Source organism: Macaca nemestrina, chromosome 15 (assembly GCF_043159975.1).
Source record: "Macaca nemestrina isolate mMacNem1 chromosome 15, mMacNem.hap1, whole genome shotgun sequence".
In the NCBI taxonomy this organism is placed as follows: Eukaryota; Metazoa; Chordata; class Mammalia; order Primates; family Cercopithecidae; genus Macaca; species Macaca nemestrina.
The window spans coordinates 109,468,362-109,489,236 of record NC_092139.1 but is presented as its reverse complement, the minus strand read 5'-3'; the positions used below and the strand labels follow the sequence as shown (position 1 = coordinate 109,489,236).

Sequence of the window (20,875 nt, the reverse complement as noted above, 5' to 3'; positions counted from 1 at the left end):
GCTAGTTTTTTGTATTTTTTAGTAGAGACGGGGTTTCACCGTGTTAGCCAGGATGGTCTCGAACTCCTGACGTCGTGATCCGCCCGTCTCGGCCTCCCAAAGTGCTGGGATTACAGGCTTGAGCCACCGCGCCCGGCCAAAATTGTATGCTTTAATAAGCACATGAAAATATTTATCATTAGTCATTAGGGAAATGCAAATTAAAACTACTAAGAGGTACCCCTGTACATCTACCAATAGCTAAAGTTAAAAGACTGACAACACCAAGTGTTGAGGAGAATGTGGAGCAGCTGGCACTCATACATTGCTGGTGGGAAGGTAAAATGGTGCAGCCACTTTGGGAAACAATTTGATGGCTTATGATATATAAAGTTAAACATATACTTATCATCCCCATAACCACCCTTATCACTCCAGTGCCCTATAGCCCTTCTTCAGAGCCCTCTGCTGCCACTGACCTGCCCCTTTACCCCATGTGACCCAGCATGGTGGACCCTGGACACTCTCTCTATTCTTATTTCAACTAACACTTTCCTCCACCGTGATCCATTCCTGGGGAAATAGAGGCTGTTCTCATGTCAAAACACCCCTTTTATTTTGCAGATGGAGAACATGAAGATTAGTAAGAAGTGACTTGCTAAACATCTTCAGAGTCAGAGGCTGGGCAGGGGCTTTGGCACAGATCCCTGTGACTCTAGATACTGTATCTTCCACTGCACTGCACTGGGCCTCCCAACTGCTGAAGATTCTGCATAGCTGATCAGCACTCAGTTTGTAGTGCTGGTGCCACCAGACTGCTTTGGCTCAGAGGTGTCAAGGAGGACCAGCACCCAGAGCTCTAGCTTAGGCTTCATTGTCATTTTTCTCCCTTGACACCAGTTTTTAAAAGTACAATTTTACTGAGATATAATTCACAAACCATGATACTCATCCTTTAAAGGCTATAATTCAGTAGATTTTTAAAATTATATCCACAGAGTTGCACGGCAATATAATTCCAGAATATTTTCATCACCCCTAAAAAGAAACCCCATACTCAGCAGTCACTCTTCGTTCCCCCATCCCTCCACTCAGCCCTAGGCAACTACTAATCTACTTTCTGTCTCCATGGATTTGCCTTTCCCAGACATTTCTCTTAAGCAGAATCATAATATGTGCTCTTTTATATCTGACTTCTTTCACTTAATGTTCTCAAGGTTCATCCATGTTGTAGCATGTGCCAGTGCTTCATTCCTTCGTATGGTCAAATAGTATTTCATTGTATGGATATACAATTTGTCTGTTCATCAGTTGATGGACATTGGGGTTGTTTCCACTTTTTCATTATTATGAATAGTGCTGCTATGAACATTCAGATACAAGGTTTTGTGTGGACATTCTCTACCTTCCTGCTAACACTTGCTATTATCTGTGTTCTTATTTTAGCCACCCTCATGGGTATGACAGTGGCTTAGCTGTCATCTGCATGTATAGCCTCTTGTTCTTACCTCCAGGCACTCTCCTTGCCCCCATCTTCCCTACTGTGGCTAAGAGGGAACTTTCTTTTTTTCTTTTGAGATAGGTCTCACTCTGTTACCCAGGCTGGAACTCAGTGGCATGATCACAGCTCACTTCGGCCTCAACCTCCTGGGCTTAGGTGATCCTCCCATAGCCTCCTGAGTAGACGGGACTACAGGCATGTGCCACCACACCCAGCTAATTTTTTGTATTTTTTATAGGGATAGGGTTGTGCCGTGTTGCCCAGGCTGATCTGGAACTCCCAGACTCAAGCAATCCACCCACCTTGGCCTCCCTGAGTGCTAGGATTATAAGCGTGAGCCATAGTACCCAGCCTGAGAGAGAACTTTCAAACACACAGTCTGACAGCCGTCCTTCCACAGTTCGCACAGTGATTTTTAGCCTAGCGTGTGAGGCACGGCTCAGTTTGGCTCTGCCCAGCTTTTTCTCTCATTTTCTACCTCATCACACCCCACACCCCAGCATGCACTTTCAGACTATGTGATTTGGTACATGCTATTGTCCTGCTGGAATGCCCTTCCCTCTATACCTCTGCCTAGATACCTTTCAAGGCTGAGTTCAGATGTCACCTTCTCTGTGAAGCCTCCCCTGACTTCCCACACAGGGGACATTTTTGCCTAAAAGTTTTCAGACTGGGCGTGGTGGCTCGCCTGTAATCCCAGCACTTTCAGAGGCTGAGTTGGGCGGATCACAAGGTCAGGAGTTCGAGACCAACCTGGCCAATATGGTGAAACCCTGTCTCTACTAAAAATAAAAAATTAGCTGGGTGTGGTGGTGGGTGCCTGTAGTCCCAGGTGCTCAGGAAGCTGAGGCAGGAGAATCACTTGAACCCGGGAGGCAGAGGCTGCAGTGAGCCGAGATCGTGCCATTGCACTCTAGCCTGGGCGACAGAGTGAGACTGTGTCTCAGAAAAAAAAGAAAAAAAGAAGTTCTCAGTTTTGTGGAAGAACACAATGTAAACCACTGATCATATAATAAAATATGATTAATGTGATACTCAATACATAGCAGAATGAACCATTCTGGGGGCTAAAGGGAGAGGGATTTCCTCTATTGCTGGGTTACTGGAATAAATATTTGCTGTATATATGAATCACTGAACAAATGAATGAACAAATGAATAAAAAGCTAGTTTTAAGACCGGGCGCAGTAGCTCACACCTGTAATCCCAGAACTTTGGGATGCCGAGGCAGGCGGATCACTTGAGGCCAGGAGTTTTGAGACCAGCCTGGCCAACATGGCGAAACCCTGTCTCTACTAAAAATACAAAAAATTAGCTGGGTGTGGTGGCAGGCACCTGTAATCCCAGGTACTCGGGAGGCTGAGGCATGAGAATCTCTTGAAACCGGGAGGCAGAGGTTGCAGTGAGCCCAGTGAGCCGAGATCACACCACTGTACTCCAGCCTGGGCAACAGAACAACAGTCTGTCTCAAAAAAAAAAAAAAAAAAAAAGCTAGCTTTAAACAACAAACTGGTTGAAATGAAGGAGGCTTAGCTACAGCCGTGAGGTCCTGGGCAGTGACAGAGGGGGCACTGTGGCTGAACACAGAAGGCCAGGAAATTTCTCGGGAGTGTGGCAGTGAGAGAAAAGAGGAAAAGGCTAGTTGGTCCTGTTCACTAGGCAATTATAGGGCAGTGACTGTGAGGCTAAGACAGGCTCTTCAGCAATACCCTCCTATATGCAGGGTAGGCCCAGCAACTTCTACAGGGGGAGTCATGAGCTTCTCAGGTTGGGTTCTCCTTCCCAGGGACTGTCTGTTGAGAACAGTCAGTCAAAAACTACCAGAGAGACACATACAGGATTCCACTTACATGAGGTCCCTAGAGTAGTCAAATTCATAGAGAGAGCAAGTAAAATGCCAGGGGATGGGGGAGGGGACTGGGGAATTGTTTAATGGGTACAGAGTTTCAGTTTGGGAAGATTAAAACATCTAGAGATGGATGATGGTGAAAGTTGCACAACAATGTGAATGTACTTAATGCCACTGACCTGTATACTTAAAATGATTAAAATATTAATTTTTATGTTATATATAGTTTACTATAATTAAAACAAGGCCAGGTGCAGTGACTCACACCTGTAATCCTAGCACTTTGGGGGGTCAAGGCCAGAGGATTGCTTAAGCCCAGGAGGTAAAGACCACCCTGGGCAACATAGTGAGATATCATCTCTACAAAAGTATTTTATTTTATTTTTTATTTATTTATTTTTTTGAGATTGAGTCTTGCTCTGTCACCCAGGCTGGAGTGCACTGGCATGATCTTGGCTCACTGCAACCTCCACCTCCTGGGTTCAAGTGATTCTCCTGCCTTGCCCTCCTTAGTAGCTTGGATTACAGGTGCGTGCCACCACGTCCGGCTAATTTTTTTGTATTTTTAGTAGAGATGGGGTTTCACCATGTTGGCCAGGCTGGCCTCAAATTCCTGACCTCAAGTGATCCGCCCGCCTTGGCCTCCCAAAGTGCTGATATTACAGGCATGAGCCACCGCGCCTGGCCTCACTACCAATAAAAAAGTATTTTAAAATTAGCTGGGCATGGTGGTGTACACCCATAGTCCCAACTATTCAGGAGGTTGAGATGGGAGGATCACTTAGGCCTAGCAGGTTAAGGTGGCAGTGAGCCATGATCATGCCACTGCACTCTTAACTGTTTATAAAAATAAACAGTTGCCAGAGGCAGAGTTGAGTGTCACAGGCCAGGGAGACATCTAGGCTCTTGGGCATGAGGGGCGGATGGTGAAATTGCTATACAATCCTTCACTGGCGGCTGGGCACGTTGGCTCACACCTGTAATCCCAGCATTTTAGGAGGCCGAGGTGGGCGGATCACCTGAGGTCGGGAGTTTGAGACCAGCCTGGCCAACATGGTGAAACCTTGTCTCTACTAAAAATACAAAAATTAGCCAGGAGTGGTGGCAAACACCTGTAATCCCAGCTACTCAGGAAGCTGAGGCAGGAGAATTGCTTAAATCCAGGAGGCAGAGGTTGCAGTGAGCTGGGATCCCACCACTTCACTGCAGCCTGGGTGACAGAGCAAGACTTTGTCTCCAAAAAAAAAACACAAACCTCACTGGCACCCCACCCTAGTGTTTAGGCTATTGATTTGAAGAAGGCTTTTTCATCACTCAAGGCCCAGTTCAAATGCTGCCTCTCCTGTGCAGCCTTCCAATACAGGTTGAGGCTGGGCACACCTGTAATCCCAGCACTTTGGGATGCCGAGGCGGATGGATCACTTGAGGTCACAAGTTCGAGACCAGCCTGGCCAACATGGTGAAACCCCATGTCTACTAAAAATACAAAATTAGTCAAGCATTGTGGTAAGTACCAGTAGTCCCAGGTACTTGGGAGGCTGAGGCAGGAGAATCACTTGAACTCAGGAGGCAGAGGTTGCAATGAGCTGGGATCGCACCACTGCACTCCAGCCTGGGCGACAGAGCAAGACTCCATCTCAAAAACAAACAAAAAAACAAATACTGGTTGAGTATCTGTAATTAAAAATATGAAATCTGGCCGGGCACGGTGGCTCAAGCCTGTAATCCCAGCACTTTGGGAGGCCGAGACAGGCGGATCACGAGGTCAGGAGATCGAGACCATCCTGGCTAACACGGTGAAACCCCGTCTCTACTAAAAAATACAAAAAAAAAAAAACTAGCCGGCCGAGGTGGCGGGCGCCTGTAGTCCCAGCTACTCGGGAGGCTGAGGCAGGAGAATGGCGTGAACCCGGGGGTGGAGCTTGCAGTGAGCTGAGATCTGGCCACTGCACTCCAGCCTGGGCGAAAGAGCGAGACTCCATCTCAAAAAAAAAAAAAAAAAAAAAAAGAAATCTGAAATACTACAAAATCCAAAACTTTTGAGCACAAACATGATGCTCAAAGCAGATGCTCATTGGGCATTTCGGATTTTGGACTTTCGTATTAGGAATGCTCAACTGCTAATGGGTCATTTTGGCATTAGATGTAGTTATTTGTGTTTCCTATAATCTGTGAGTGCCTAAATGGCTGAGATCATGTCATGTTAATTTCTGTGTTTTCATCCATTCAACAAACATTCCCAGATGCCAATTTTGTGCCAAGTTCTGTGCTGGATATTAGGAAATCATTCCTCCCCCCCATCTCCTGTTCTGAATGTTAAACAGGAATGTCAGCCCTTTTAGAAACATTAGGGAGAAAGCATTTCCCTAACTGGCCCTCCTCACCCAAGGAAGGTTTTATCTAACAGGCAAGACACCAGCTTAAGATCTACTGTGCCATCAGGGCAGGATTAAGGTATTAAAGGTTATGCTCCCATGAATTTAAACTCTTAAGATCCTGGCCAGCTGGCTAAGTGTCCATAATGTAAACGCAGTTTTTCCCACCTGTGGACCCTGGTCTGGCAAGAAGGAGGGTGGTTTAAAAAGCTCATTTTGGACAGATATGATTAAGCAAGTATAATAAAATGTTATTAGCAGAATCTAGGTGATGGGTGTATGAGTGTTCACTGTAAAATTCTCTCATTGCTGTATGTTTGAAAAACTGCAGGAAAAAAAAAAGCCCATTCTGTTTGAGTCCCAGTCAATATTCTACTATGATGTTTACCAGCAATAAAGCTGATATTTTGGTTCTCATCTGATTCCTGAATTCTAAATTAGCTTTAAACTGACAAGGGGAAGAACACACAAAGATTAACCAGACTCAGACTCTGCCCTTGAGTACATCACAACCTGGTACAGGGAAGAGTGATATGAAAATGGAAACTTGAAACAGAGAGCTAAGTGCTGTAATAGGATAGATGTTTGATCCCTAAAGAGCACAGAGCCTTGTGCATGGATGTGCCACAGGACAAGACTCAGCAACCACTGACTTAGCATAGGGCCCACTCCTGGGACATCTTCCTGGAGCCACCAGTACCCTTCACAGGCCATGACATTGGGTCAGGGCTCGGGATATGACTATATAAACACTAATCTACAAGTGTCCCCTAAGCCATAAAACAAAAACCCCTTGGAGGTGGACATGCTTTTGCTTGCCCTGGATCCCCTCCTTCGGGCAGCAGTTTTCCTGTGGGGACCCATCCCTCTCTTGGGTTCAGTCCACCTGGGCTATGGAGAGCTGACCACATGCCCTGGCCTCCAGGAGAGGGCACTGACCCAAGCCAGGCCCATCAGGGCATCCCATGCCCCTACCATGGTGACTGGCATATTACCCAAGCCAGCCTAATGAGACTCAATTCTGGGAACTATGAGGAAAGAGAAATCTTTTTTCCCTGGAGGATATAAGCTAGGAGTTACTGCTGGTCATCCTACTATGTCATAAAAATAAAGCTGACAGTGAGGAATGCAAAGCCAACAGATGGAAAGAGTCTGATGACCTTGTCTGAGCTTCTGGGATCCAGCTGTGCCTGAAGCCAGTATTAATCCCAGGACCTCTCAGTTATAAGTCAAATTGAGTTTTGTTTCTGTCACTGTAGCTTTAAAAGTCTCACCCAGGCCGCTCACGCCTGTAATCCCTGCACTTTGGGAGGCCGAGGCGGGCAGATCACGAGGTCAGGAGATCGAGACCATCCTGGCTAACACGGTGAAACCCCGTCTCTACTAAAATACAAAAAATTAGCCGGGCACGGTGGCGGGCGCCTGTATTCCCAGCTACTCGGGAGGCTGAGGCAGGAGAATGGCGCGAACCTGCGAGGCGGAGCTTGCAGTGAGCCGAGATGGTGCCACTGCACTCCAGCCTGGGCGACAGAGTGAAGACTCCGCCTCAAAAAAAAAAAAAAAAAAAAAAAAGTCTCACCCAGACAGGGCGTGGTGGCTTATGCCTGTAATCCTAGCAACTTTGGAGGCCGAGTTAAGAGGATCACTTGAGGCCAGGAGTTCGAGACCAGTCTGGCAATATAGCAAGACCCCATCTGTATTTAAAAAATAAAAATATCGGGAGGCTGAGGCAGGAGAATGGTGTAAAAACCCGGGAGGCAGAGCTTGCAGTGAGCTGAGATCCGGCCACTGCACTCCAGCCTGGGCAACACAGCGAGACTCCGTCTCAAAAAAAAAAAAAAATAAAATAAAATAAAATAAATAAATAAATAAATAAATAAATAAATAAAAATAGGCCGGGTGGGCCGGGCACGGTGGCTCACGCCTGTAATCCCAGCACTTTGGGAGGCCGAGGTGGGCAGATGACGAGGTCAGGAGATCGAGACCATCCTGGCTAACATGGTGAAACCCTGTCTCCACTAAAAATACAAAAACATTAGCTGGGCGTGGTGGCGGGTGCCTGTAGTCCCAGCTACTCTGGAGGCTGAGGCAGGAGAATGGCCTGAACCCGGGAGGTGGAGCTCGCAGTGAGCCAAGATTGCACCACTGCACTCCAGCCTGGGCGACAGAGCAAGACTCCATCTCAAAAAAAAAAAAAAAATAGGCCAGGTGTGGTGGCTCATTCCTGTAATCCCAGCACTTTGGGAGGCTGAGGCGAATGGATCACCTGAGGTCAGGAGTTCGAGACCAGCCTGACCAATATGAGGAAACCCCATCTCTACTAAAAATACAAAAATTAGCTGGGTGTGGTGGCATGCATCTGTAATCCCAGCTACTCGGGAGGCTGAGACAGAAGAATCACTTGAACTTGGGAGGCAGAGGTTGCAGTGAGCCGAGATCGCACCATTCCACTCCAGCCTGGGCAACAAGAGTGAAACTCTGTCTCAAAAATAAATAGGCTGGGTGCAGTCGCTCACGCCTGTAATCCCAGCACTTTGGGAGGCTGAGGCAGGCAGATGACGAGGTCAGGAGATCGAGACCATCCTGGCTAACACAGTGAAACCCTGTCTCTACTAAAAATACAAAAAATTAGCCGGGCATGGTGGTGGGTGCCTGTAGTCCCAGCTACTTGGGAGGCTGAGGCAGGAGAATGGCGTGAACCCGGGAGGCAGAGCTTGTAGTGAGCCGAGATCACGCCACTGCACACTAGCCTGGGCGACAGAGCTAGACTCTGTCTAAAAAATAATAAATAAATAAATTAATTAATTAAATTAAATAAAAATAATAAAAATATATATTTTTAAAAAGTCTTACTCAATCCACCCTCCAAGCCCTGGTAGGAATATCAGGCTCTTGGGAGAAGGAAGCCCCACTCAGCAAGAGCCTTACCTGCACCAGTAGGTTCTGCAGCCCAATGACCAGGGACCGGACTTGTGATGTTCGCAGTGGAGCTAGGACAGTGTCCTCGGCGGCTGGCAGTGGCTGGGCCCCTGAGGGCACCAGGGCTACCAGGGCAGAGGAAAAGCTTTGTCGCAGGGCTGTCCGCAGGAAGCATAAGATGGCAGCTGGAAGCAAGAGATTCCTTAGACCCAGTTCCTGTCTCCTTCCCACCTCCCACCCAGCTGTGTCACAGGATGGGAGACAATGAAGATGAGACAATTATGGAGTGACCATAGGCTGGTCAGGGTGCTGGTCCTATCTGAAAACCGAGGAGAAAAGCTTTTCTTCTGCTAGAGACTTGTGGACCAATACCTGAGAGCAGTGCAGTCTTTTTTTTTGGAAAGCTGAGAGCCTTCAGTACTTGGTCCATTTCCACAGAGAGTGTCTGGTGAACCTGGCAGGGCACAGGGTAAAGGGCTAACCCCCATGTTCTGGAAGCCTGGGCAGAAAATAACCTGCCTGAAAATCTCTTCTATCACCTCCCCCCACATATCCACTGCATCGAAAGGGGACAGAGGAGACCACACAGAGTCCTCTAAGCTGCACCAGCCCTAGCTTCAGGAGCATTAGGAGGAGAATCAAGTCTGTACCTGGAGAACACTTTTTCTTCGAAATCTCCGCCATCCTCATTGGCCTCCTCCACCAGACAGCCTTCCCTGGCCTCATCTGTGGTTCAGTCTCTGGCTCTGTTCACTATACATCTAACTCTAAAAAAATCTGGAGTCAGGCCAAATCAAAATCCTGGCTCTCAGATCAGATACAGTGGCTTACACCTGTAATCCCAGCACTTTGGGTGGTTGAGGTGAGAGGACTGCTTGAGCCCAGGAGTTAAAGACCAGCCTGGACAACATGGCAAAACCCCATCTCTACAAGAAAATGCAAAAACATTAGCTGGGCATGGTAGCATGTGCCTGTAGTCCTTGCTATTCAGGAGGCTGAGGTGAGAGAATCACTTGAGCCAGGAGGCCAGGGCTGCAGTGAGCTGGGATACTGCTACTGCACTCCAGCCTGGGCGAAGATTCCATTTCTTTAAAATAATAATAATAATAATAATCCTGGCTTTGCTACCTATCAGTTGTATGGCCTTAGGCAAGTTATTGCACCTCTCTTAGCATGCCTTACTTTCTTCATCTATGAAATTAAGACAGGTCAGGCACAGTGGCTCACGCCTGTAATCCCAGCACTTCTGGATGCCAAAGTGGGCAGATCACCTGAGGTCAGGAGTTCAAGACCAGCCTGACCAACTTGGAGAAACCCCACCTCTACTAAAAATACAAAATTAGCTAGGTGTGGTGGTGGATGCCTGTAATCCCAGCTACTCGGGAGGCTAAGGCAGGAGAATCGCTTGAACCCAGGAGGCGGAGGTTGTGGTGAGCCGTGATTGCACCACTGCACTCCAGCCTGGGCAACAAGAGCAAAACTTTGTCTCAAAAAATAAAATAACAGGGAACTCTGTGTGTGTGTGTGTGTGTGTGTGTGTGTGTGTGTGTGTGTGTGTTGGGGGGTTGGGGGGGAGCGTTATATGGGAACTCTCTGTACTACCTGCACCATTTTTCCATAAATCTAAAACTGTCCTAAAAATGAAGTCTATTAATAATAAACAACGCAGAAAAAAAAAAGGTATGGCGATGTGAAGGAGCACAGCTGACTGGGAGAAGCACAAATGCCTGACCAGAGGACAGGGAAGGTGGGTGGAAATGGCAGAAAGTAAGGCTGCAGAGGGTTAGGCCTAGAGGAGGACAAAAAGGCAGCAGCTTGGGCAGAAGGGATGTGAGGACAGACTGTGGCTGCAATGATAGGACATGCAGAGGAGGGAAGAGACGGGTGGCCAGGAGATTGTAACTAGGTCACATTAGTGGGGAGCACAAATGATCAGGCCTGAGTTAGGGCACTGGAGGTAGCTGGGAGCAGGTAATTGCCTAGGTGTGAGCTGAGGGTCAGGGCAGAGCTAAGGACAAAATGCAAGTTTTCTCCTAGGCAGGTGACTGCAGACAGCTGGATGAGCCCAGCAGCCTCACACAGAAAATTAGGAAAGGTTTCTGTCCTAAACCAACCACAGGTAACAACTTGCAGGATTTGCCAGAGCATAGATTTGCCACAGCTTGTTGCCCCTCTAGAGGCCAAAGTTTAAAACTGATGTCACTTCTGTGTGCCCATCACTAGATTGGCACAGTATTGGGCACAGTGTGAGGATACCACAGAGGCTAGCAGATGGTTTCCATGAGAAGCAGCCCACAGAGGAGCTCATGCAGGGCACTGTGATGACAAGGCCCTACAAGAGGGAGGGGCTGAGGGGAAAGAGGTGCCCTGTGGATATGTCCACTGCTCTTCTCTTCCCTGCATCACTTTCTGGAACAGTAATAACGACAGTTAACCATGTGCGGCATTCCACAGCTTGCCATGCTATACTTCAAGGTTGCAGGCTGGCTTCTGCCTCCCCCTCTGGTCTGTTCTGCTCCATTCATTCCCCACATTCTCGTCACACAGAGCACCTCACCACTCCCCAAACATACAAAGCATGTCCTGAATTTGTGCAGCTTCATGCCTTTGCTCATATTGTTCTCTCTACCTAGAATGCCTTTCCCCACTATCTTTGCTGAGTACAATCTTATCTTTCAAGGCTTTGCTTAAAGACTACAAGTTCCCTAAGGGTAGGACACATGCTATGTTCATTTTTTATTCCTCTGTGCCAAGAATAGAGCCTGGAGCATAGGTAAACCTTATGTGTTAAGTGGATTACAACCCTGAGATGTTTTCCCCATTTTGTAGGTAAGGAAACTGAGCTCAGAAAGGGTAAATACCTTGCCAAGGTCACACAGCTAATAAGCCCTAGAGCTGGGACCAGAACTCATGATCTTCAACACTCCTTTGAGTGCCACCCCATGCCTCAAAGCCACAGGAGTTAGAGACTAACCTGCAAACTGTCCTTGTGCTGCTGGGCAGAGAAGGAGGCAGTGAGCAGCCAGGCAGAGCAGAGGAGCCCAGTCCTGGGAGAATCTGCCTTCGCCAAGGTGAGGGCCAGCATCTTCTCCAGAAGCTCCATCAGGCCTGTGCTGCTCAGGAGCACTGCAGCAGCTGCAGGGGGTGGGCAGGGCAGGGCCCACAGGAGTTACAGAGGAGTTTCAGCTAAGTGCCACCATGGTGCTTAGCACCTGATGGGGGCTTCACAAACAGAGAATCAGCCTCAGGCTCTAAGGATCCCAGCTTTGTAACAGAAGCTCAGGTTATTAGAGCCAGAAAGGACCCTTATGACTACCAGCCACACACACAGAACCCTATTCATTTTTTTAAGATGAAAAAGTTGAGGTAGAGAGGACCACAGACTGCCCAGCACTCTTCACTGTCCCAGCCCAGGCCCCTGCACCTCTTTTCTGACTGCTGGGTGTGGTCTGATGAAGGCTCCAATACAGGAAGTTGAAGGAGGGCTGCAGGATGTCCACGTCAGTGGGGCTGCACTTCCCACACAGCTTGCTTACTGCAAGAGATGAGAGTCCCCAGGTGGCCTGTCGCACAACACTCACACTTGTCACAGGTGGTAGCCTGTGACCAGTTATTTCAGATGTCAGTCTTGAGGAGCAAGCACAAACTAAGTATCCCTGATATTACAACCAATGGAAAGAAACACAGTGACAAACCTCAAGGCACATTCACACCTTCCATCTAGACAAACATCAGGCAAGCATCCTACAGCTGCACATTAGCCAGAAAGACTTCAGGAATTCAAAAGGATCCTTTGAACATCGTCACCACCTTCCCAAGGGAACTTTAACCGTCGAATGAAGTGCAGTTCCCTGTACTTGCCACATCCCCTCTCTCACATCACTTCATTTGGCTAACTCCTCTAGTCCTTGTCAGCAATCAAGATTCAGCTCAGGCCTGCACAGTGGCTTACGCCTGTAATCCCAACACTTTGGGTGGCGGAGGCAGGTGGATTGCTTGAGCCCAGGAGTTCGAGACCAACCTGGGCAACGTGGTGAGACCTCGTCTCTCCACAAAAAATACAAAAATTTAGCTGGGCATCGTGGCACACACTGGTAGTCCCAGCTGCTCAGGAGGCTGAGGTGGAAGGATCACCTGAGCCCGAGAGGTTGAGGCTGCAGTGAGCAATTATCATGCTATTACACTTCAACCTGGGTGACAGAGTGAGACCCTGTCCAAAAAAAAAAAAAAAAAAAAAAAGATTCAGCTCAAAGTTAATCTCCCCCTTGAAGCCTTCCTTAACCTCTCAAGGCAAGATTAGATGCTGCTTCTGCATTCTCCCAGGACTCATCAGTGCAACATTACACTGTAGACATCTATAGAACATATCCCTTTACTGTTGGGAACTCCTACTTCCCATCTCCCTATCCCCATCCTAATATGAAACCTACCTACATCTCCATTCACTTTTTGGCAGCCACATCACACCCTGACTTCTGTGGTCACCCAGAGAAGCAGGTCTTGGCTCCTTCCCACAACAGTATCTCCACCCCGAACCACAGTCCTTTACTCTCTGCTCTCATATAGAAGTGCTCAAGGATTATACGTAAATGTCCTAATACATTACATTATATGGGTTTCAGCCTGTTACTCCCTGTCAGAGGCTCTTTTGAAGGCTGAGTTTGTCACACACAAATCTCCCTCCTAGCTTAGTGTCAGCCGTGATCTCACAGACAGGTTGGTGATGACTGGCACCAGGCTGAGGCCATCTGCAATGTGTCCCCAGTAGCCTTTTTTTGAATCTGATACTGATCTTCTCATGAGATGGACTGAGCTCCGGGCAGGGAAGGTGCCCCATCTTCACCTGTGGCTAGAGGACCTGGGAGGGGTCCACAGACACCGAAGACACATCATTTTTCCTATTCATTTCAATCTTCCCTCAGCAAATCTTCCTGCGGGTGCTGCCTATGAAGTGATGACAGCATCATGAGTTGAGAAACCAAGGAGGTTTGGGGTGTAAGAAAGAAGCCTGGAGAACTGTGAACTGGATCATCAGATCTGAGTCAATTGTAGGATGAGGTGGAGAGTTGACTTTGTGCCAGGAAAAAAGGAATCTGCATGGATAGCATCTGTTGAAGGCCTACTGTGTGTCAAGCACTGTGTGACATTCTCTAACTAACTAGGTAAGTATTCCTTATCTTAACCCTAGGTTAGGAAAGTACTACTACTTTACCTATGAGGAACCTAAGGCTCACAGAGACTAGATGATTGCTGGTGACTAAGCTGAGATTCAAACCCAGGCCTTCCTGACTCTAGAGCTTCTGCCTGTCACACACTGATTTGTTTGTTTTAGAGACGAGGTCTCACTCCATTGCCCAGGCTGGGTGCAGTGGTGAGATCATAGCTCACTGCAGCCTTGACGTCCTGGGCTCAAGCAATCCTCCCGCCTCGGCCTTTCCAAGTAGCTCGGACTATATATAGGTCTGCATCACCACGCACAGCTAATTTTTGGTATTTTTTTGTAGAGACAGGGTTTCACCATGTTACCAAGGCTGGTCTTGAACTCCTGAGCTCAACCGACACGCTGCCTCAGCCTCCCAAAGTGCTAGGATTATAGGCGTGAGCCACCAGGACTGGCTGTTTGTAGAGGCAGGATCTTGCTATGTTGCCCAGGCTTGTCTTGAACTCCTGGCTTCAAATAATCCTCCTGCCTCAAACACCCAAAGTGCTGGGATTACAGGCATGAGCACCACACCCCCCAACCGGCCTCATAATGCTGATTTTTTGCAGAGGTGGGGTGTCTCCCAAACATTCCCAGAGAACAAGCAGAGAAAGCCCTGAGAGGTCCTTTAGCAAGAAAACCCTAGGGATAGACTGACCTACTAGCTTCTTCCAAAGGGATGAAAGAGTAGAAGAAAGAAGAACACCAGCCTACTTAGTGAGCACCCACTGCACATCCAGCCCTGGACCCTCAGGCGCTATCCCAAGCAGCCAGGGCACCTTGGTGAAGGAGCTTCATGGCCATGCTGTCCAGTTCTTGCTCTGACACATTCTTGAGCTGCATCAGGGAGAGGAGGCTCAGCAGCAATGGTAGGTTCCCCGAAGCTGTGAAGAAGACGGAGGGCTAGGCAGGAAGCCTGATGCTCAGATCACCTGAAGGTCAGACACCCTGCCCTGCTTTAATGGCCCTTAATAACAGGTTCAAAGTTTTCTGTTTCCTAAGGGGTGAGGTGTTTTGCTGGGATTTACTCCTATTTCTTTCTTTTTTTTTTTTTTTTGAGGCGGAGTCTCGCTCTGTCACCCAGGCTGGAGTGCAGTGGCGCGATCTCGGCTCACTGTAAGCTCCGCCTCCCGGGTTCCCGCAATTCTCCTGCCTCAGCCTTCCGAGTAGCTGGGACTACAGGTGCCGCCACCACGCCCGGCTAATTTTTTTGTATTTTTAGTAGAGACGGGGTTTCATTGTGTTAGCCAGGATGGTCTCGATCTCCTGACCTCGTGATCCGCCCGTCTCGGCCTCCCAAAGTGCTGGGATTACAGGCTTGAGCCACCGCGCCCGGCCACTCCTATTTCTTTTATTTAGAACAGGTGTGACTGATAAACTAAGTGCCAGACATAGGTTGGTACCAGGAATTCATTATTTCATTTAATCCCACTAAAAAAATGTGAAGCATGGATTGTTATTCCTATTTTGTATTGACAAAATTGAGGCTCAGAGAGGCTAAGTGACTTCTCCAAGGTCCCACAGCCAGAAAGTGGCAGGATGCTATGGTCTGAATGTTTGTGTTCCTCCAAAATTCATGTTGAAATCTTAACCCCCAATGTGATAGTATTAGGAAGTGAGATCTTTGGTAGATGACTGAATCATGAGGGCAAAATCTTCATGAATGGGATGAGTGGCCATTTGAAAGAAACTCCCTCCCTCACCCCTTCTGCCATGTGAGGACACGGTAAGAAGATAAGCCATCATGCTGGCACATGCCTATAACCCCAGCTACTCAGGAGTCTGAGGTTGGGGGATTGCTTGAGCCTAGGAGGTCAAGGCTGTGGGGGGCAGGGGAGGAGAAGGAGGAAGAAAGGAGGAGGAGAAGTGAGGAGGAGGAGGGAGGGGAGAAGGAAAGGAAGGAGGAGGAAAAGAGGAAGAAGAACAAGAGGAGAAGAAAAAAAGAAGAAGAGGAAAGAAGAAAAGTAAGGAAGGAAGGAAGGAAGGCAGCCATTTATGAACCAGGAAGTGGGCCTTCACCAGACACTGAATCTTTCAGCACCTTGATTTTGGATTTCCCAGCCCCCAAAACTGGGAGACATAAATTTCTGTTGTTTATAAGTCACCGTCTATGGCTCAAATAGACCCAAATCTGAATCCAATGCCCATGGCCTTCCCACTATGTTTCCACTAAATCTTAAGGTTCTTAACCAGTATTATCAGTTAAACATGGCTTGTCCTTTCCTGAAAAGAAATAACTCATCTCCTCTTGACACCCTTAAATCTACTTCCAAACCCTCAGTCCTCTGTCAGGCAGCCACAGATTACCTTTCGCTTTGCTTAGAAATATAATTTTAGACCGAGTGTGTAGCTCACACCTATAATCCCAGCACTTTGGGAGGCTGAGGCAGGCACATCACTTGAGGTCAGGAGTTCGAGGGCAGCCTGGACAATATAGTGAAACCCCACCTCTACTAAAAATACAAAAAATTAGCCAGGCGCAGTGGTGCGTGCCTGTAATCCCAGCTATGAGGGAGGCTGAGGCAGAAGAATCACTTGAACCTAGGAGGTGAAGGCTGCAGTGAGCCGAGATCATGCCACTGCACTCTAGCCTGAACAACAGAGTGAGACCCTGTCTCAAAAAGAAAAAAATTATTTTAAAAATTCAACTTCTCTAAAAATAGAAAAAAATTGAGCCAGGCACAGTCACTCACCCCTGTAATCCAAGCACTTTGGGAGGCTGAGGCGGGCGGATCACTTGAGCTCAGGGGTTTGAGACCACCCTGGGCAACATGGTGAAACCCCTGTCCTGAAAATACAAAAAAAAATTAGCTAGGTGTGGTGGCACACGCCTGTAAGTCCCAGCTACTTGGGAGGCTGAGGCATAAGAATTGCTTGAACCCGGGAAGTGGAGGTTGCAGTGAGCAGAGATCTTGCCACTGCACTCCAGCATGGGTGACAGTCTAGTGAGACTCTGTCTCAAAAATAAAATAAAATAATAATAAAATAAAATATATAAAATATAAAATAAATAAATACAATAAAATAAACCAATCCCAATTTTCAGTGTCTCCATACTGTACCAAACATCAAGCTTCCTTGACTCCAGTGAGTACCATGCCAGATTTGGAAACTATTCCCCCAGATCTCACTGGGAGCTTCCAACACATCACAGATCCACCTCCCTTCCCGGCCCCTGTGGACTGCTGCTGCCTCCAGCCTCCTTCAGATTTTCCACCTTCTTCTTCCCACGGGGGGCTGCCATGCTTGTGACAAACAACTCTGAGCACATGCTGCACACGGTGGGGATATGCACGCACACATCAAACACATCCACTCATGTTAAACACACACACAGCAAACCAAGCATGATGTACACCCACTCTGAAGTGAGAAAAAGGAGGTGAAGTTTAGCTTGATGCCACAATGGCCTTTCTTTTTCAGATAAAATCCTGATTCTCTCTCCTGGAGCAGACCTAACAAGGGTAGAGATGCCCATTCTCGACTGGCTTTCAGGTCAAAGTGTGCCCACAGCAGCTGCAGACTGACCTTCTGATGGGGAGGCCCCATGCTCCACTAGCAGACGCTGCAGGATCAGCAGGAAGTGGCCTCGGATAAGACCACCCACTTGTATATCCTCATTCCTCCTCAGGAAGGTCCTCAGGCTAATCAGTACCTTGTGAGCTGTGTCCACTGGGCTGGAATAGATGAGGTCCTGAGCAGGAGAGAAGAAAGCAAGAGATCAGAGGGTACTGCAGTTGGGGAAAAGTGATAATGCGGAATAGAGGGGCAGGAAAAGGGCCCAGAATTAGAGTGTCACAAAAACTGGGTAATCTGTCACTTACTCAGCACCTATTATGTACCAAAGGCTCTTCTAGGTGCACTGACACGTCACAACCATCCCTTAGAACAGGATCATCCTAGGCCAGGCGCGGTGGCTCACACCTGTAATCCCAGCACTTTGGGAAGCTGAGGCGGGCAGATCACGAGGTCAGGAGATCGAGACCATCCTGGCTAACATGGTGAAACCCTGTCTCTACTAAAAACACAAAAAATTAGCCGAGCGTGGTGGTGGGCACCTGTAATCCCAGCTACTCGGGAGGCTGAGGCAGAATGGCGTGAACCCATGAGGCAGAGCTTGCAGTGAGCCAGGATCACGCCACTGTACTCCAGTCTGGGTGACAGAGCGAGACTCCGTCTCAAGAAAAAAAAAAAAAAAGAAAAAGAATAGGTCCATCCTATTAAATCCATCCCAAACAGGAGAAAACAGAGGCTCAGAGAGATTACATGACTTGCTAAAGGTCATATAAGCCAGTGGCACAGACAGAATTTGAATGCAGATTTCCTAACTCCAAGCCCAAAGCTCTATTTTCCAGGATGCCTCCCTCTTGCAAAAGGACAGATTCAATGCACGGTAATGGAAGTGAGGACCAGGTCAGGCCCCTTCTCTACCAAGGCATCTGGCTATCTCTGCCCTAAGCTATAAAGGCCTTAGGCTCGGAAGATGGGAAAGGACATTGCTTTTTATTTTGCTTTCAGAGTTATTTTAATGAGTACATGTTAAAGACAAAGCCAGTCAGAAGCTGCACCAGAGGCTACCCTACTGATAGCTCCTGGCTCCCACTAGCTCAAAGAAGCCAATTCCTTTGGACAGGCTAATGTGCTGGGCTAGTTAGGACTGAGGGTTATGAACCCAAGGTCACACAGACTCTCTCTCCAGGGAGGGCAGCTCCTGACACACAGAGAGATATGGCTACAATGCATCTGGCCAGACAAACCCAGGTGTGCTGATCACTGGGCAGAAGGAGGGGATGGGGTCACAGGCATGTCTAAGTTTGACTCTTAGAAACCTCCACAGTTGCTGGAAAAACAACTATATATCAACAACCACTCAGGGCCTAATAGTGTCAGGTACTATGTTGTGTTTATACAGTAGCTGTATATTTGTTTATACATTATTTATACCTCTACAATAACTCTTCCATATAGGTGTCACCCCAATTTTTCAAATGAGAAAACTGGGGCAGGCTAATCAGTTTACATTATCAAGAAAGTAATAAAGTTGTAAATTCTACTACACTGTGAGTTAATGAAGGGAAGGGATGAGGTCTACTTCATCTTTGTCACCTTGCAGGGACTCAGAAAACATCTCTGGAAAGAAAAGGTCACAGAATGGGAGGGCTAGAAAGAATCTAGATAATTTTTTCCAATACCTTTCCTTTACAGAGTATGAGGCTGAAGCCCGGTGGGAAGGGAGGAGCATGATTTGTGCAAGGTCATAGAGCCCAGAGTCAAACCAGTTTCCTGGTCTTGCACCTTCACCAACACATCACTGCCCCACTGCCACAGAGCTAGTCCCTCAGAAGTCTGAGTTAATGAATGTTAAAGGTATAAAAGGAAGGGGCTTCTCAGCTTTAAGTGGCTATGGTGAATGCTGAAGGAAGAGGAATGTGTGGACCCCACCATATGGATCAGTGGGAAGGCTCTGGGCAAAACCATGACCCAATCTGTAGTCTCTGCTGTCCAGAACTCTCTGGGACTAGATAGACCAGGGTAACTTGGCCAAGGAGGAAACAAACAGAGTTTCTGTGATGTCATTGTCCCTTCACATCTAAACAAGCTACATGAAAGGCCACCCATTGATAAGAGTAGCAATTAACAGCTTTGTTTTCAGCTGTTAATTACCCATATCAAAAACAGAAATTGGTTTTCAACACAAATTTTTAGACTCTTTTTCCTTCCTGTGGCTAGAAGCTGGGGAGAAATGGTAAGAATTATATATATGAACAGACAATAAAGTTGTTCCCTACTGTTCTTTCTTTTTTTTTTTTTTTTGAGATGACGTCTAGCTCTGTTGCCCAGGCTGGAGTGTAGTGGCTCGATCTTGGTTCACTGCAACCTCCGCCTCCCAGGTTCAAGCGATTCTTCTGCCTCAGCCTCCCAAGTGGCTGGGACTACAAGCGCCCACCACCATGCCCAGCTAATTGTTTGTATTTTTAGTAGAGACGGGCTACTAAATTGTACGTTGTTGACCAGGCTGGTCTCTAACTGCTGACCTTGTGATCCACCCGCCTCAGCCTCCCAAAGTGCTGGGATTACAGGCGTGAGCCACCACGCCCGGTCTCCCTGTTCTTCTTTTTTACCATTGATGTCTCTAGGGTCTAAGTTAGTGAAAAACTTACTCACTTTGGGCTCCAGTCATAGCCATGACCCTTATTAACTATATGACCTTGGGCAATTCAATTAGCTTCTCTGAGATGAACTTTATCTGGTTCAGAGGCAGAGTCAATGATTAGTGAATGACAGCCCACTATGCGAAGCAAATCAAGAGTGTTCCTACATACTATCTCATCTACCCTCATGTTTTCTCCATTTTCTGTGGGAGGAAACTGAAGTTCAGATTAGCCTCTATCTTCCTAATCCTCTATGCAACAACCCATCTTGAAGGCAACTCCTTTCTGTTAAGCTGTATGCCAAGTGAAGCACAAAACTCCTCTCTGCCCTGACCTCCACCACCTCCAGAAAGGAGAGGTGATGAGGATGGTGCACATTCAACGACAAGGACTGGGTCACCAGGATAAATGGTGGGGCATCCACTCCAGCTTCCCTGGGATGTAGACTCTAAGTATTTGGTCTCCTGAGATTCAATTTCTGTTTGGTTTGCTTCTTTTAATATTTACATCCCGTGAAGTTAGCGGCCTAGCACAGCTTTCAGTTAGTGAGGGACCTCAATTCTAGGAAGACCCAGGCTGAAAAAGGGAATTTGGAAGAGGAGATAATGAGCTCCATTTTAGGCAGAAATGTCAAACAGATGGTTGACTTCATGGGTCTGAGCTCAGGAGAGAGGTCAGGGTGGCGCAGAGATTTGAGTCATCACTATATAGGAGGCAAACAAAGCCATGAGCGTGAATGAGACAACCCAGGGAGAATAAATTAGACTTGAGTAAAAAGAGAGCCTCAGACAGAATAACTGATAGATAGGGAGTCAAAATCTGGGTTTTAATATTTTGATTCCCAACTCTTGTGACCATGGGCAAATCTCTCTAAGCCGATGTTTCATGTATTTAAAAAGA

The 20,875-nt window shown here is 47.5% G+C and overlaps 1 protein-coding gene across 8 annotated transcripts in view; it reads right to left on the bottom strand.

The window, feature by feature from the left end:
- LOC105464366 (meiotic double-stranded break formation protein 1) overlaps nt 1-20,875 on the bottom strand; it is a 102,845-nt gene that overhangs the window by 6,037 nt on the left and 75,933 nt on the right. For 3 of the 8 annotated variants that reach the window (XM_071080653.1, XM_071080652.1, XM_071080655.1), the window contains 6 exons: nt 17,352-17,517; nt 14,603-14,707; nt 12,048-12,158; nt 11,598-11,758; nt 8,996-9,077; nt 8,633-8,808 (listed from right to left, as the gene is read on the bottom strand). In XM_071080653.1, coding sequence (XP_070936754.1) covers nt 8,633-8,808; nt 8,996-9,077; nt 11,598-11,758; nt 12,048-12,158; nt 14,603-14,707; nt 17,352-17,517 — 801 coding nt within the window. Of the gene's footprint in view, nt 1-8,632; nt 8,809-8,995; nt 9,391-11,597; nt 11,759-12,047; nt 12,159-14,602; nt 14,708-17,351; nt 17,518-20,875 lie in introns of those variants that run through there. The other 5 variants (XR_011614173.1, XR_011614174.1, XR_011614172.1 and 2 more) reach the window with 5 other exon arrangements.